The 13,929-nt window shown below is 66.6% G+C and overlaps 1 protein-coding gene across 1 annotated transcript; it reads right to left on the bottom strand.

Annotated features, from left to right (window-relative positions):
* Positions 1 to 156: 156 nt before the first annotated feature.
* LLGL1 (LLGL scribble cell polarity complex component 1) lies at positions 157 to 13,594 on the bottom strand. The gene is made up of 23 exons (XM_065644743.1): positions 13,431 to 13,594; positions 10,756 to 10,853; positions 8,656 to 8,737; positions 8,461 to 8,576; positions 7,895 to 8,053; positions 7,654 to 7,816; positions 7,427 to 7,562; positions 7,278 to 7,332; positions 6,971 to 7,128; positions 6,537 to 6,754; positions 6,361 to 6,428; positions 5,890 to 6,043; positions 5,351 to 5,455; positions 4,381 to 4,673; positions 4,159 to 4,312; positions 3,930 to 4,083; positions 3,549 to 3,832; positions 3,055 to 3,319; positions 2,294 to 2,408; positions 2,101 to 2,195; positions 1,903 to 2,026; positions 1,738 to 1,817; positions 157 to 1,222 (listed from the first exon to the last, which is right to left on the bottom strand). The coding sequence occupies exons 1-22, from the start codon at positions 13,509 to 13,511 to the stop codon at positions 1,739 to 1,741; spliced, it is 3,156 nt and encodes a 1,051-aa protein (XP_065500815.1). The 5' UTR covers positions 13,512 to 13,594; the 3' UTR covers positions 157 to 1,222; position 1,738.
* Between the last annotated feature and the right edge of the window lie 335 nt (positions 13,595 to 13,929).

The following is a 13,929-nucleotide window of genomic DNA, read 5'->3' on the forward strand; positions in this document are numbered from 1 at the left end:
CGCCCATCTCACTCCTAAGCGGGGTCCCCCCCACCCTGATCCTGCTCCTCCACGGCTCGCGGTGTGGGGGGAATCCTGGCCCCCCCCCCAGCTCCAAGCCCACTGCTGAGGCTCCCCAAATACCTGCAGCCCGGGCAGATGATATTAAATGCTTTATTTTCAATATTAAAAACCAGTATTTTTAATAACTAAATGCTAAATTCATCTTACCAAAAAAAAAAAACAAAACAAAACAAAAAAACCAAACAGGATGAGGTGGGGGGGGTTCTACCAGGGACACTACAGCCCCGGCCGGCAGTGACAGAGCCAGGGTAGCGCTGCCCCCCCGCCACACACGTACCGCAAGAGAGCCCGGGGTGGGGAGGTCCAAAATGGCCCCGGATCCCCAAAAGGAGAGAGGCTGAGCCCCGGAGCCGCGTAGGGACACGGACAGTGTCACCACACCCCCTGTGAGGACAAGGCTGGGGAGTCTTGTGGGGGGGATTTGGCACAATTAGACCCCCAGGGTGGGGTAGGAGGGCGCCAGGAGCCGGTGTGTCCCCCTCCAGCGCATTCCCCCACCTCCCCAAACCCACCCGTGGCAGGAATTAGTGTCACAAAGGAGCTGCAGGCACTGAGCCCAACACCAAGAATAGCCCTTGGAGAAGCCACTAAGAGAAAAAGGCCATTTGTGACCCCCCCGCCGTGTCCTCCCTGGGCTGTTCAAGCCCTCCAGTGCCCACCTGGTAGCCGGGGGGTCCACGCTGGGCTACCCCCGGGAAGGGGACAGGGCTGTAAACTGCAGGGAGCTGGGTATGTAAACACAGACCAGGGGATGGAGGGACCCTGCCCAGGGGCTCCCAGCCCCCCCACCTCCCCAAGGGACCGAAACCAGGGTACAAGGGGTGGTTCACAAGCCCCAGCCCTCCCCGTGTAGCCAGGGAAGCAGCAGCACCCCGTGAGAGGGGGCTCTGGAGTGAGGGACAGTGACACTCGACTGTGTATAAAAAAGAAAATTATCTTCCCCGGGAAGAGTTTGTGCCCCACGGTCCCGGCTCAGGGGGTCAGCGGGAGGTGGGGGGACCGTGCCGGAGCTGGGGCTGCGCCAGCGGCTGGTGCGGAGGTTAGAGAAGAGACGAGTCTATGTTACGTGGGGAGGGGGTGTGGGGGGTCCAGTCGAGTCACGCGTCCCGGGAATCCGAGCACCGAGATGGGCCGGGGCAACAGTGGGTGCCAGCAATGCCTGTGGGGGGACAGCCCCTGAGAATGGGACCTGGGGTTCCCCAGGACATGCAGCCCTGCCCACCATACTCTCCACCCCTCTACAAGCCCCAGAGATGGAGGGGGATGACGGGGCATCCCAGCTCCGAACCCCCCCGGCTCCATGGGTTTTGCAGCCGGAGCTGTGCCATGGAATCATAGAATCACTTCGGCTGGAAGAGACCCTCCAGATCATCGAGTCCAACCATAACCCAGCCCTGGCACTACCCCGTGTCCCTGCGAACCTCATCTCTGTCTGTCCAACCCCTCCAGGGATGGTGACTCCAGCACTGCCCTGGGCAGCCTGTTCCAGTGCCCCACAGCCCTTTGGGGAAGAAATTGTTCCCAATATCCATTCTAAACCTCCCCTGGCGCAACTTGAGGCCGTTTCCTCTCGTCCTGGTGCTTGTTCCTTGGGAGAACAGACCAATCCCCTCCATGTTCCAACCTCCTTCTGACCCCTGTGCCTACCTGAGACCCCTCCAGCCCCCCACACACCTCACTTGATGAGGATCCCCGCTGGCCGGGCCTCGTCTTCACTGACGTTCCTCAGGTTCTTCTCGGCTTCCTCTGAGGACCTGTGGGACAGAGCAGGATGAGGGGTGGCTGGGGACACCCCTATGACCCCTCGGTGCTGGTTACACCATCATCCCCCCGACTCACGCCAGGAAATCCTTCACTTCCTCCACGGTGATGTCCCCGGTGGTGTCCAGAGGGTTCTCCAGGCTGCTGTTGGGGGAGTCGATGGGGCCAGGCGAGAAGGCAGCCGGGTGCTCCTCGGGGGACCCTGGGGAGACAGGGAAGGCTGGGGGGCAGCCGTGGGGACACGGGGAACGTGGCGGGGACAGGGCAGACACTCACTGTCGCTGTCACTGGGGGAGTGCTGGCCCTCGGGGCTGTGCGGGACATGGGTGCCGTTTGCCTGCGGCAGCTTCAGCGTCGCCGTCGAGCTGTTGCTGGAAGGAACACAGGGAGAAGTTACCGCCAGAGCTGGTGCCACGGGGTGGGGGTACAGGGGTGCTGAAGGGGCAAAGCCCCAGGGGACACATCCCACCTGAGGCAGGAGGTGTCCTGGAGCCGGGCGACCTCCAGCCGGCACAGCGGCTCTGTCACGTTCCTGGCGCTCAGCGAGAAGCGCTCGAACTCAGATGGCGAAATTAGGTAGAAACCTGGAATCGGAAGGGACAACAAAAACCTTCTGTGGGGCTGCAGCCAGGGATGATGTCGCACCTCTGAGGAAAGGCTGAGATCTGGGGCTGTTCAGCTGGAGAAGAGAAGGCTGAGAGGGGATCTTATTGATGCTGACAATATTCAAGCCTGACAGTGTTCAAGAAGACACTGGACAACGTCCTCAGACACATGGTGTGAACTGTGGGGTTGTCCTGTGCAGGGACAGGAGTTGGACTCGATGATCCTTGTGGGTCCCTTCCAACTGAGGACATTCTATGATTCTATGAAATATCTACAGGGTGGGTGTCAAGAGGACAGACGAGACTCTGTTCAGTGGTGCCCAATGACAGGATGAGGGGCAACGGGCACAGACTGAAACACAGGAGGTTCCATCTGAAGACGAGAAACTTCTTTCCTTTGAGCTGCCAGAGCCCTGGAACAGACTGCCCAGAGAGGTTGTGGAGTCTCCTCTGGAGACATTCAAAACCCACCCGGACATATTCCTGTGTGATCTGCTCTGGGTGAACCTGCGTTAGCAGGTGGGTTGGACTGGATGATCTCCAAAGGTCACTTCCAACCCCAACCATCCTGGGATTCTGTGATCTACCAGGGCCATCACCCCCAGCCCAGGACCGGTGGCCTCACCCTGGCCGTGCTTGGTGAAGACGCAGGAGGCGATGCCGCTGATGTCCTCCTTGCGGATGCAGCTGTAGTGGACCTGGGGCCGCAGGCCAGGGACGGTGAAGATGTGGATGTCCCCCAGGTTAGTGAGACAGGCCAGGCAGTTCTCCAGCCGCTCCTCGGAGCTGGCGCTGGCCAAGCTCACCAAGGCCACCTTCCGCACCCGGCAGCCCTCGTGTGCCGTCAGCTTGAACTTGGTCTTGGCGCTCACTTTGGGCAGCGTGAAGACCTGGGGGGTTGAGAGGAGTCATGTTGGGGGGAACAGGAACCTGCGGGGTTTTTAGGGACACCCGAGCAGCCTCCCGCCACGGGAGCCCTTGGAACCACCACACCAGGGACAGGCACAGGAGTGCCCCGGGACCTGGCCAGTCACCTCCAGCCCCATCGCTGCCCCTGGGGTGATGGGGACACCCAGAGAGGACAGGGGACACGTTGTGGATGGCCCCTGCCAGGCTCACCTTGAACTGCTCCTCGGACGAGATGAGCATGGAGTGACTCCCCTGCATGTCAGGGGCCTTGGCCAGGTCCCGCGACACCTCGTAGGGTTCGGGCAGGGGGTTCCCCCGCCCGTCCAGCACGGCAATGGCCACCACTGGCGCCCGGTGCATCAGCTGGATCTCCTTCCCCAGCACCGCCTCCACCGCCCGCTCCGAAAACTTCTCCTGCGACGGCACCTCCAGGGCGTAGGCGAAGACCGAGCCCGAGTTGGTCCCTGCCCACATCGTGGGGCCGTGGTGGGCGGCTGCGGGGACAGGAGCAGCGTCAGAGCTCCCTCCCTATGGCACTGGACCAGCCAGACCCAGCTCAGGGGCTCTTCCCAGGGAAGGGGGAGGTCTCACCATCTCGGAGGAAGGTGTCTGCAAAGTAGAGGCACCGCACCACCCCTGAGAGCGAGTCATCAGCCGAGCGGGGCTCGATCCGCCGCTGCACGGGCGTCATCTCCACCTCGTGGGGTCCCGCCTGCTCGGCCAGTTGTGCGTTGGCCTCATGCACCTGGGGAGTGGGACACGGGGGTCAGTCTCTGCCCGACGGGGACAAGGAGCAGCCGTGGGGCCCCCACCTGCCCACCTTGCTGGAGGGGCTGCTGGCATTGAGCCGCTTCTTGCCCGACACGCGGCTCTTGCGGATGCGGCGGAAGGATTGGCGCAGGGACTTCTTGAGGGACTTCACGCGGGACAGGGGCCCCTCCATGGCCAGCGAGTCATTGGGGTGCAGCGTACACCTGCGGGCAGCAATGCTGCTCAGCACCTGGACCCCCGCCACATCCATCCCCGGCACCAAAATCCATACCTGGCCAGCACGGGGTTGCGCCGGTAATAATCGAAGAGTCCAAAGCCGTGGCTGGTGCCGAACGCCACCAGGTTCCACTCGGAGTGGAGGGTGACGGCGGTGACGGCGGCGGGGGGGACGCACTGCACCAGGACACTGGGCTGGAAGCCGGGGGCAAAGGGCAGGGGCCCGTTCCTGGGCGCCAGCCGGTCGTGGCCCTTCCAGGTGAAGCCCTCGCGGTCCTGCAGCAGGTCAACGGTGGCCACGCTGACCGCATGCTCTGACTTCTCATCGCTCAGTTCCATCACCAGCACCTGCAGGGGACAAGCAGGAATGGTGGGGGACATGTGCCAGCCCAGGACAGTCACCCTGCTGCAAGCTGGGGGCCAAACCCCGTGGGTGGGAACCCTTCACTGACAGGCGTGGGGGTCATAGAATAGAATCATAGAATCATTTTGGTTGAAAAGACCTTCAAGATCATCAAGTCCAACTGTTAACCCACTCCTGGCACTGCCCCATGTCCCTGAGACCTCATCTCTGTCTGTTCAACCCCTCCAGGGATGGTGACTCCAGCACTGCCCTGGGCAGCCTGTTCCAATGCCCCACAGCCCTTTGGGGAAGAAATTGTTCCCCAGACCCAACCTCAGCCTCCCCTGGCGCAACTTGAGGCCGTTTCCTCTGGTCCCATCGCTTGTTCCTGGGGAGCAGAGCCCGACCCCCCCAGGCTCCAAGCTCCTTTCAGGCAGGTCAGAGATCAGAAGGTCTCCCCTCAGCTCCTGTTCTCCAGCTGAACCCCCAGCTCCCTCAGCCGCTCCCATCACACTTGTGCTCCAGCCCCTTCCCCAGCTCCGTTCCCTTCTCTCAACTCGCTCCAGCACCTCAAGGGCTTTCTTGTCATGAGCAGCCCAAAACTGACCCCAAGATTCAAGGTTTGGCCTCCCCAGTGCCATGTTACCCCAATGGGGTGCTCAGAGGCGTCCCCCTGCCCTACCTGCCCCGCCGTGCCGGCCACCACCATCTTGGCTGTGTACTTGCAGAGTGCAATCTTCTGCACGCCCAGGCGCGGGTCGTCACTGTAGGGATCAAAGCAGCCGACCTGCAGGGGGGATCGGAGGGGTTGGCACCTTCACACAGCTGCAGGGCAGCCCCCGCTGTGTGCTCCCTTGTCTCCCCCAGCAGCTGGCGGGCACCGGCTGCAGGGCACGGGCCGCTCTGGGCATCACGCCCAGGAAAGGTCTGTCCCCACGTGTCCCCTGGCTCTCCCCCGACACCAGGGCGGACCCACGAGATGGGACACACGGAACAAGCGTCCCTTGTGTCCCCACGGGGCGTCACACAGCAGCTGTGCCCCGCGCCAGTGGACACGTTCCCCGGGCGCAGCCGGGATGGCTTCGCCGGGTGCATCCTCTGTGCCCGGCTCTGGGCTTGCCCCTCCCGGTGTGGCAAAAGCAGGGGGCTGCTGGGGTCCACAGCAGTGTCTCCCCCACCCTGGGGTCCTCACCAGTGTCCCCCCCACCCCAGGGACCTCACCTTTCGGAAAGGCGGCCACTCCTCCTCGCCCGACTGGTTGAGGCTGTCGTTGTGCTCACAGTCCGTCTGGAAGATGCTGGCGGTACCCAACTTGTAGAGGGGCTTCAGGGAGACCCCCGAGGCGTCCCAGAACCGCACCGTGCCATCCTCGTGCCTGGGGGGGACACAGGGAGGCCCTGTTAGCGCAGGGCCCTGACATCTGCCCGGCTAACAAGAGCCGCCTGTGTGTGTGCCAGGAGGGAGGACAGGGAGGGGGACAAGGCAGTGGGTGACACACTCCTACCCGGCCACCAAGCTGAACAAGAGGGAGGGTCAGCCCACCTGATACGAGCAGCCAGAGCCCCCCGCCCCCTACATCCCACTCCCACCACCCCACCACATGGGAAGGGGCTGAGAATGTCTCCCCTAATCCTCCCACCGGGTGAATTTTGGGTTTCCCAGGACCCCCCTCCCCACTGCCAGGCCACTCACCCGGTGAGGAGCAGCCCCCTCTGCGTGGGCTCCTGGGCCAGGTTCTTCCCCCCGTCGATGGGCCAAGCCTGGAGGGATGGAGGGAAGGACGGAGTGAGACCATCCGCTGGGAGTGGGAGCAAGCGTCACCCCTCCACCAGCCCTTCCTGGGGGGCTCAGGGACTCCCATTGCTCACCGCAGAGGAGAGCCGGGGGCTCTGCTGCTCGCCGGCGCTGATGATCCTCTCCCAGAGCTTGAGGGGCACGTTGGAGACGTGGCAGGAGCAGGTGATGGCGGAGGAGTGGAGCGGTGCCAGGTAGGGCGCAGGGATGGCGGGCCAGCCCGGCATCTGCAGGTCGATGGCCACCAGCTCCTCCTCCACCAGCACCACGAGGGCACGTGGGTTCTCAAAGCCTGGGGACCGGGGGGACATAGAGTAGTTTGGGTTGGAAGGGACATTCCAAGCTCATCCAGTCCAACCCCTGCCATGAGCAGAGACATTTTCACACAGATCAGGTTGCTCAGAGCCCGATCCAGCCTGGCCTGGGATGTCTCCAGGGATGGGGCATCTACCACTTCATGGCTGCTGCCAGCAGACACCCGCATCACCCCCTCCCCACCAGGACATACCTCCCTCGGGTGTCTCAGCGCTCTGCACAGTGAAGAAGTCGATGACGCGGGAGGTGAAGTCCAGTGTGGCCAGGGTCTGGCCCTGCAGCACGGTGACACAGTGCCTGTCACCATAGCTGGCCCGCGGCATCCCCCCGCTGAAGATGATGAAGGGGTTCCTGGGAGGATGAAGCAGCCTCCATCAGACCCCAGACCCCCGGGGCATCTTCCCCCACAGCCCACGTCCCCCTGGTGCCCATCACTAGCCCAGCACAGCTGCTGGGGGGGTTCATGCCAGAGCAGAGCCCCCCATGCCACAGGGACGTACCCTGACTCGCAGGTCCGCCAGAGGATTTTGCTGATGGCTTTGCAAGGAAATGGACCTGAAATGAAGATTTTCACCCTGCGGTTGTAACACTGGTGCTGGGAGGGGGTGATCAACCCCCAGCCCCCCGCAAGTCCCCCCCCTCCCTGTACCGTAGGGGATGGTGGACATGACGGGCTGGTGGGTCCTCTGGCCGGTGTCACCCACCGCCCACACCATGTACCCGCCGTCACTGTGGGAGCTGACGATGCTCTTCCCGCTCTGCTCCCAGGCCAGGCTCTCCAGCTGCTGTGGGGGCACATGGCGGGGGTTAACACTCAGCATAGGGGGGGGACACGCGAGGCCACAGCCTCCCCAGCTCCCCCAGCAGCCCCAGTACCTGGTTCCCCAGGAAGAGGTGCTGGACGGTTCGCGTGCTCTGCTCCCAGAGGGCCACCAGCCCCCGGCTGTACCCGATGAGGAGCCGACCGCCGTCGCGTGGGTGCTCCTGGATGGACTCCACGGGCCCCAGTGCCTTCCCGCAGCGGTACTCATCAGGGACACTGCGTGGGGGGGGGACACAGGAGGCTCAGGGGGGGCTGGGAGCGGTGGGGAGGGGGCACGGGGCCGCTGGGGCTCACCTCTGCAGGATCTCATCTGGGAAGAGGGTTTTGTCCTCCAGCAGCGCCAGGTCGGGCAGGGTGACAAAGTAAACCGCGCCGCCCTCCGTGCCCAGGCAGGCCACCGCGCCAGTGGCCACCGGCAGGACCACCGTCACCCGTGTGATGCCAGGGGAGCAGCTGGGGGGGAACAGGGGCTGCGTCAGCCCCGGGCTGGGTCTGGGGGAGCGGCACAGAGACCCCAAACCTCCCCTGCCCCAACGCTGCATCCCCATCCCTGCTGGCCCAGAAGGATGGGGACAGAGACAGCACCAGCGCTAAGAGCAATTAGAGCCATTAATCACCTCAAGCGCTGCCAGCACCTATAAAAAGCCCAGGGCTGAGTTTCCCCCCCCCACAGCATCCCAGTCGGGATCGGGGGAGCATCCCAGGGGGGAAGCCACCAGCGAGGGGACCTTGGCTGCCATCCCACCGACGGCTGCTCCCATGTGCCGTTCCCAGCCGGCAGCAGCATCACTCTCAGCTGCAGCCCCACAAGGGGGAGGCAGCTAGGAACCCCCCCAGGCAAATACTTATTGCTATCGGACCCTGGGCGTCCTGGGAGGCCAAAGCTGCGGGTCTCTTCCAGGTGGGAGCAGCCGTCCTTCTGGCAGATCTCCCAGAGGTGCAGCGTGTTGTCATCCAGGAGGGAGAGGAGCCAGCCCTGGGTGGGGGGGACACACAGCAGGGTGGGTGAGGGGTTGGGGGAGCTGCCACCAGGCCCCCCAGGCCCACCCACCTACCTGGCCAGGGAGGAAGTGCAGCTGGGTGACAGTGGCCATCTCCTTGTGCAAGCCCGTCAGCTCCACGCCTGGCGCGCCGTATCTGGGGCAGTCGTCAAAGAAGTAACGAGGGTAGAGCTGCCCCCCGCAACCCCAGAGAATGCCTGGACCCCCCAAATCCCCCCCCAGGTCACAGTTCTGCAAACAGGAGCCAGTTTAGCCCCAGGGAGAGCCAGGGCTGAGCATCCCCCGCAGCACCCCAGGGATGCACTGGGCACCCCAACCAGGACACCGCGGGTCAGGATGGAGCCGGTGGGTGCGCAAGGGCCAGGCCGGCCCCTGCCACCCTCCTCTTCCTCAGCCGCAGGGCTGTGGCCGTGCAGAGGTGCCTGCGGCAGCCCCAGCCAGCCCGGCAGGCAGCGGCGGCAGGGTGGGGTTTGGCATGCGCCGGCACAGCCCCACTCACCCGACTGGTCCCAGCTCCTCCACCGGCAACGCAGGAACCGGGGCAGGGCCTGGGGGGCAGCTCCGGCACCACACAGCACCCCCGACCCGCCACCCCCGTGACCCAGTGAGCCGCTTCCCCCAGCATGGCATCACCTGTGCATGGTGCGGCTACGGCTCAGCGCATCGTGTGCCGGGGATTTGTGCCTGCTGGCCCCCCAGTCCTCGCTCCCGGTGCCGAGAACTGGCCCGGCGGCTCTGCCCGGACCGACAGGCAAGAGCTGTCTGGCAGCGCCACGCATGGCCGAGCCGGCAGAGCCAGGAGAGAACCGGGGAGGCTTTTGGGGAGGCTAGACGTGGGGGTGTGCAGGGGGAGCACGTGGGGGGCTCTGGGTGCTGCAGGGATGGGGGATGCCACCCATGCTCGGGGACTTGCCCACCCAATGGTGCCGCGGGCCCAAAGACCAGCAGCCCTCGGGGAGCACTGGTGGCACTGGCTCACCACAATGGGGGTCTGAACCCGGGGACCCCCAGCTGCCCCAGGGGACACCCCAGGCTGTGGCAGCCCCTCGATGCCAGGCTGTCTGCAGCCAGATCCACCCATCCTGGCCGGGGAGCACCCATGGGTGCCCCCCACTAACCAGTAGCACCAGTCAGGCCAGCTGTAGCTGCCGCCTCGCCCGGCACCGTGAACCTCCAGAAGCATCTTCTCGGTGGCAACCAGAGCAGGGCTGGGTGGCCACCAGCTGCAGTGCCAGCATTGGGTACAGTGCCATGGGCAGCACCGTGCCACCCCTGAGCTGGGTACCACCCCAAAACCATCCCTGCAGAGGATGCCCAGGGCTCCGCAGCCTCCCACAGCATCGGCCCTGCGGTCCCCGGGGGGTTCGATCTGGGGGTGGCCGCAGCCGGTGGCCGGTGGCGAGGCGGCCGAGCGGAGCGGCCGGCGACGTCGCAGCAGGGGCTGGCACGGGGGCAGCCCCGGCAGAACAAAACCCGCCATCTTTGTGCTCGGGAGGCAGCGAGCCGCCGGCCTGGGGGAGGGGGAGCACGGTGGCCCTCCCCTTCCCAACTCTGACCCCAACCCCGATGCGGGCGCAGCCGCCCCCGCGCCCCCCCCCGCATTCCTGCGGCGCGGGGCCCCCCGAGCGCGGCCGCATCCAGGCCTGGCCGCCCGCCAGCAGCCCGCTGAAGTCTCCCTGCACGCCGCCGGCAACAAAGCCCGGCCAGGCCCCGCGTCCCCCTCAGCCCCCCCACCCCCGGCCCCCCACCCGGGACCGGGCTCAGCGCCCGCTGCAGCCCCCCCACCCCAGCGCCAAACTGGCCAGAGGCCCCGCAGCCCCTTGCAGGGCTCATCCGGCAGCCGCCGCCGTGTTGTCCCCCCGAAGGTGGCACAACCAGGAGCCCCCCTGGGGATAAGGGGTGTGACACTGGGAAGCACCCCCTGCCCAGGACAGCCGAGCCCCTCTGCTCCCTCGGTGTTTTGGGCAAGGCGGGGGCTTCCTCCGTCCCCCCCTCTCCAGCCCAGCTGCAGCCCAGCTGGACGGACGAGGCGCTGCCGGATGAGCCAGCACGGCCACGTCTCCCGGTGTCCCTGGGATGGGGGCAGCCGGGGGGGTGTGTGTGTGTTTGGGGGGGGTCCTTACCTCCTGCCCTCGCGGAGGTTGAAAAGGATACAGCTTGACGGCTCCCGCCTTGGTGCCGATGGCCATGACGCGCAGGATGGGGTCGTAGGTCAGGGCGCTGGGCTGGCTGGGGAATCCATGCTCCACCGTCTGCCGTGGGGACAGGCAGGTCAGAGCCTGGACCCCCCACCCCTGAGCCCCCCCAAACTCCCTCTCACCCCCACGGTTCCATCCCACACCAGCCTGAGCTTCATCCCTGCAAAGCAGGACCATGAGGATGCTGCTTCGTCTCCCAATGCCTCCAAGCAGGGGTCTTTGGGGAGGAGGGACACTAGTCCTCACCCCATTTCCACCCGACACCTCAAAACAGACCAAACTCAACAGCCACACCAAGGGCCAGGGTAGGTCTGAGCTTGCACGACACCCCACAACCCACTAGCATCTTGGGGAAGGTAACCCCCACCCTAAACCGCCCACCCAAAGTGTGGACACCCCCAGAGGGGTGAGCAGGGTCCAGCTCAGCCCCAGAGGGACCCCCACCACGATGTCCCCCAGGGGTCCGCAGTGCCGGGCAGCAGAACCAGGCGAGCGGGACCCGCCGACACCGGGGACGTCCCCGCTGGAGCCGCGTGCCGCCCGCGGGCACCTTCCCAAGGAAGTCCCGGCCGGTGACGACGTGCCCGGACTCGCTGGCTGGGGAGAGGCCGCCCAGCTGGCAGCGGGGGGACGCGGGGGGCACCCACCGCCCCAGCCCGCGGCCAGGGGACCGCGGGGCTCCCGGGGGAGCAGCCCTGGGGACAGCTGGGTTGAGTGGCGACGGCAGGATCAGACGATACGGAGGCCGCCGGAGCCAGACTGGCCGGATCCTGACCCGCTCCCTTTGTCTGGGGTGGCTTTGCACACCCGCTGGCACAGCCACCATCACCCCAGGGCCACCTTCGGGAGGGTGACAACATCCCCAGCCCACCCAGGGAGTCCCAGCTGGGCTGGGGGGTGAGTTAGCGGACACCTGTGGTTCCCGGTCCCTGTGGCAGCCCCACGCAGGGTCACCCCAAATCGCCCTGGGATGCTTGAGGATGGTGGTGGGAGCTGCATAAGGACATCCTGGTGATGCTTTAGGTTGGGGACCGATACGACAATCCCAGCAAAGACCCTCCAATGCTCCCCCAAAACGCAGCTCCCCAAACCCCGAATGGGGGACCCTGTTGGCAGCTCCCCCTGCTCCCGCCCGGCTGCATCCGGCAGGCGGTGCCGGCCCGGCCAACGCACGTTCCCGGCCAAATTACTGCAAATCCCCGGCAGATCTGGAGCTCGGGAGGAAAAACAACCCTTAATGGGAGGCAGGTGGGCAGCTGGCGGCCCCAGCGCCCGAGTGGGGCTGCTCCCCGGCCCCCCCAGGACACCCCACTGGGCGCAGACCCCCCAAAGCGCCTGCTCAGGCAGGATCCGGCTGCGGGATCCTCCATCCCAAAAGTGGGGGGCTCCGGTTGGGCTGAGCTCCGCACCTCAGCCAGACTCTTGCCCACAGTGGGGAGTTTGGGGTGACAGGGCCGTGGGTGCCGGCTGTGACCCCCCCACCGCAGCGCACCCCGACACCTCCAGCCCAGTCCTGCTGCGGGGCGAGCCGGGGGTCCCCACCGTGATTTTGAGCGAGTGCCTGGCAAACCACCAGTGCCGCGCTGCTGCTGAAGGACGGACAGACGGATGGACGCGGTCTGGGGCTGCTGCCAGTTTTCTCCTGCCCCCAGGGCCAGGGCAGGGCGATAGTCCCACCACAGCAGGGCTGCCGGGATGGGGAACACGGACTCCCCAGCCGGGCACCCCCAGCACAGCCCATCCTGCTGGGGAAGGGTCCAGCACCCCAGGGCTGGTGAGATCCCCAGGTTGCTTGATGAGCCCCAGGGGTTCCCCACCCTGAACGAGGGGGCCAAGCGGGAAACCTCCCTGGCGCTGGTGGGGGCACAAAGCTCTGGGCCTCTGATGCCCCCGTCCTTGGGGTGCAAGGGGACCCCCAGCCCCAGGGGTCATCACCATGGCCCTTCCTGCTGATGTAGGGGGTCCAGCCCCCCCATATCCCAGTGGTATGGGTGTTTGGGCTGAGGGGCTGAGCCCCCATATGGGGCACACAACCTGAGATGCTGCAGGGTCAGACGGGATGGGGGGCCGTGGGGTACCCCAAAAAACGGGGGCAGTGCGGGAACCGGGATGCTTAGGGGAGCCCTCACCCCCGTGGTGCCCGGTAAGGGGGTTGTCGCACCGGGGGTTGTCGCATCCCGCCCCAGGGTGCCCCTGCGGTGCGGGACGGGGTGCACCCTGCACCCCAGGGGAGGAGAGCAGCCCCCCCGCCTGCTCCCCGGGGCGCATCCTGCTCCTGGGGTCCCGGTACCCACCCGCGGGGATGCAGCCACCCCGGCGCAACCCCTGCTCTCCCCGGGGGTGCCCCCTCCCCGGGGCCAGACCTGCTCCCCGGGCAGCCGGGCGTCCCGGTGCGTGGCTCCACACCGCGGCCGCACCCCCGGGGCTGCACCCCGGTCCCCGCGGGGCGGCACCCCGCGCACTGCTCCCCTCCCCGGGGCAGCATCCCGCCCGGGGGCTACCGGAGCCTGCGCCACCGGGGGGGCTGCCCGCACCCCGCTCCCGGGGCCCGGCCCGACACTCCCGGTGACTCCCTGTGGTCCCCACCCGCCCGGGGTCGGCCGCCGCCGCTCCCCCCCGCCCCGGGCGCACCTTGCTGAAGGCGAAGAGATCGTGGCGGAGGCGGTCGCGGTGCGGGTCGGCGCCCTGCCGCCGGAACCGAAACTTCATCATGGTGGGGCCGGTGGCGGCGCGGTACCGGCCGGGGCGGGCGGGGCCGGCGATCCCGGGGCCGGTACCGGGGCGGGCGGTGCCGGTGCCGCTCCCGGGGCGGGCGGTGCCGGTGCCGTTGGGGGCGGTACCGGGGGCGGTACCGGGTGCGGGTCCCGGTGCCGGTGCGGGTCCCGGTGCGCGCGCCGAGCGCCGAGCGCCGCGCGCCGAGCCCGGGGCAGGCACCGCCGCGGCGGGGCGGGGCGCAGCCCTGACTGACAACCCTCCGCACCAATCACCGCCCGACCGCGCGCACCGCGCGGCGCAGCCCCTCCCACCAGCGCTACGCATGCGCCGCCGCGGGGGACGACGGGATTTGTAGTTTCCCACCCCCGCACCCTACGCGCCCTCTACGGGCGCTTTATTTATTTATTTTCTCTTT

The sequence above is a fragment of the Caloenas nicobarica genome, chromosome 14 (genome assembly GCF_036013445.1).
Source record: "Caloenas nicobarica isolate bCalNic1 chromosome 14, bCalNic1.hap1, whole genome shotgun sequence".
Lineage (NCBI taxonomy): Eukaryota > Metazoa > Chordata > Aves > Columbiformes > Columbidae > Caloenas > Caloenas nicobarica.

Coding starts and splice junctions, on each gene's coding strand:
- LLGL1 (XM_065644743.1), bottom strand. CDS start 13,511: ATGATGAAGTTTCGGTTCCGGCGGCAGGGCGCCGACCCGCACCGCGAC. Junction 10,854..13,430: donor ATCTCTTCGCCTTCAGCAAG/GTGCGCCCGGGG, acceptor TCCCCACGGCAG/ACGGTGGAGCATGGATTCCC. Junction 1,818..1,902: donor GAAGTGAAGGATTTCCTGGC/GTGAGTCGGGGG, acceptor TCTGTCCCACAG/GTCCTCAGAGGAAGCCGAGA.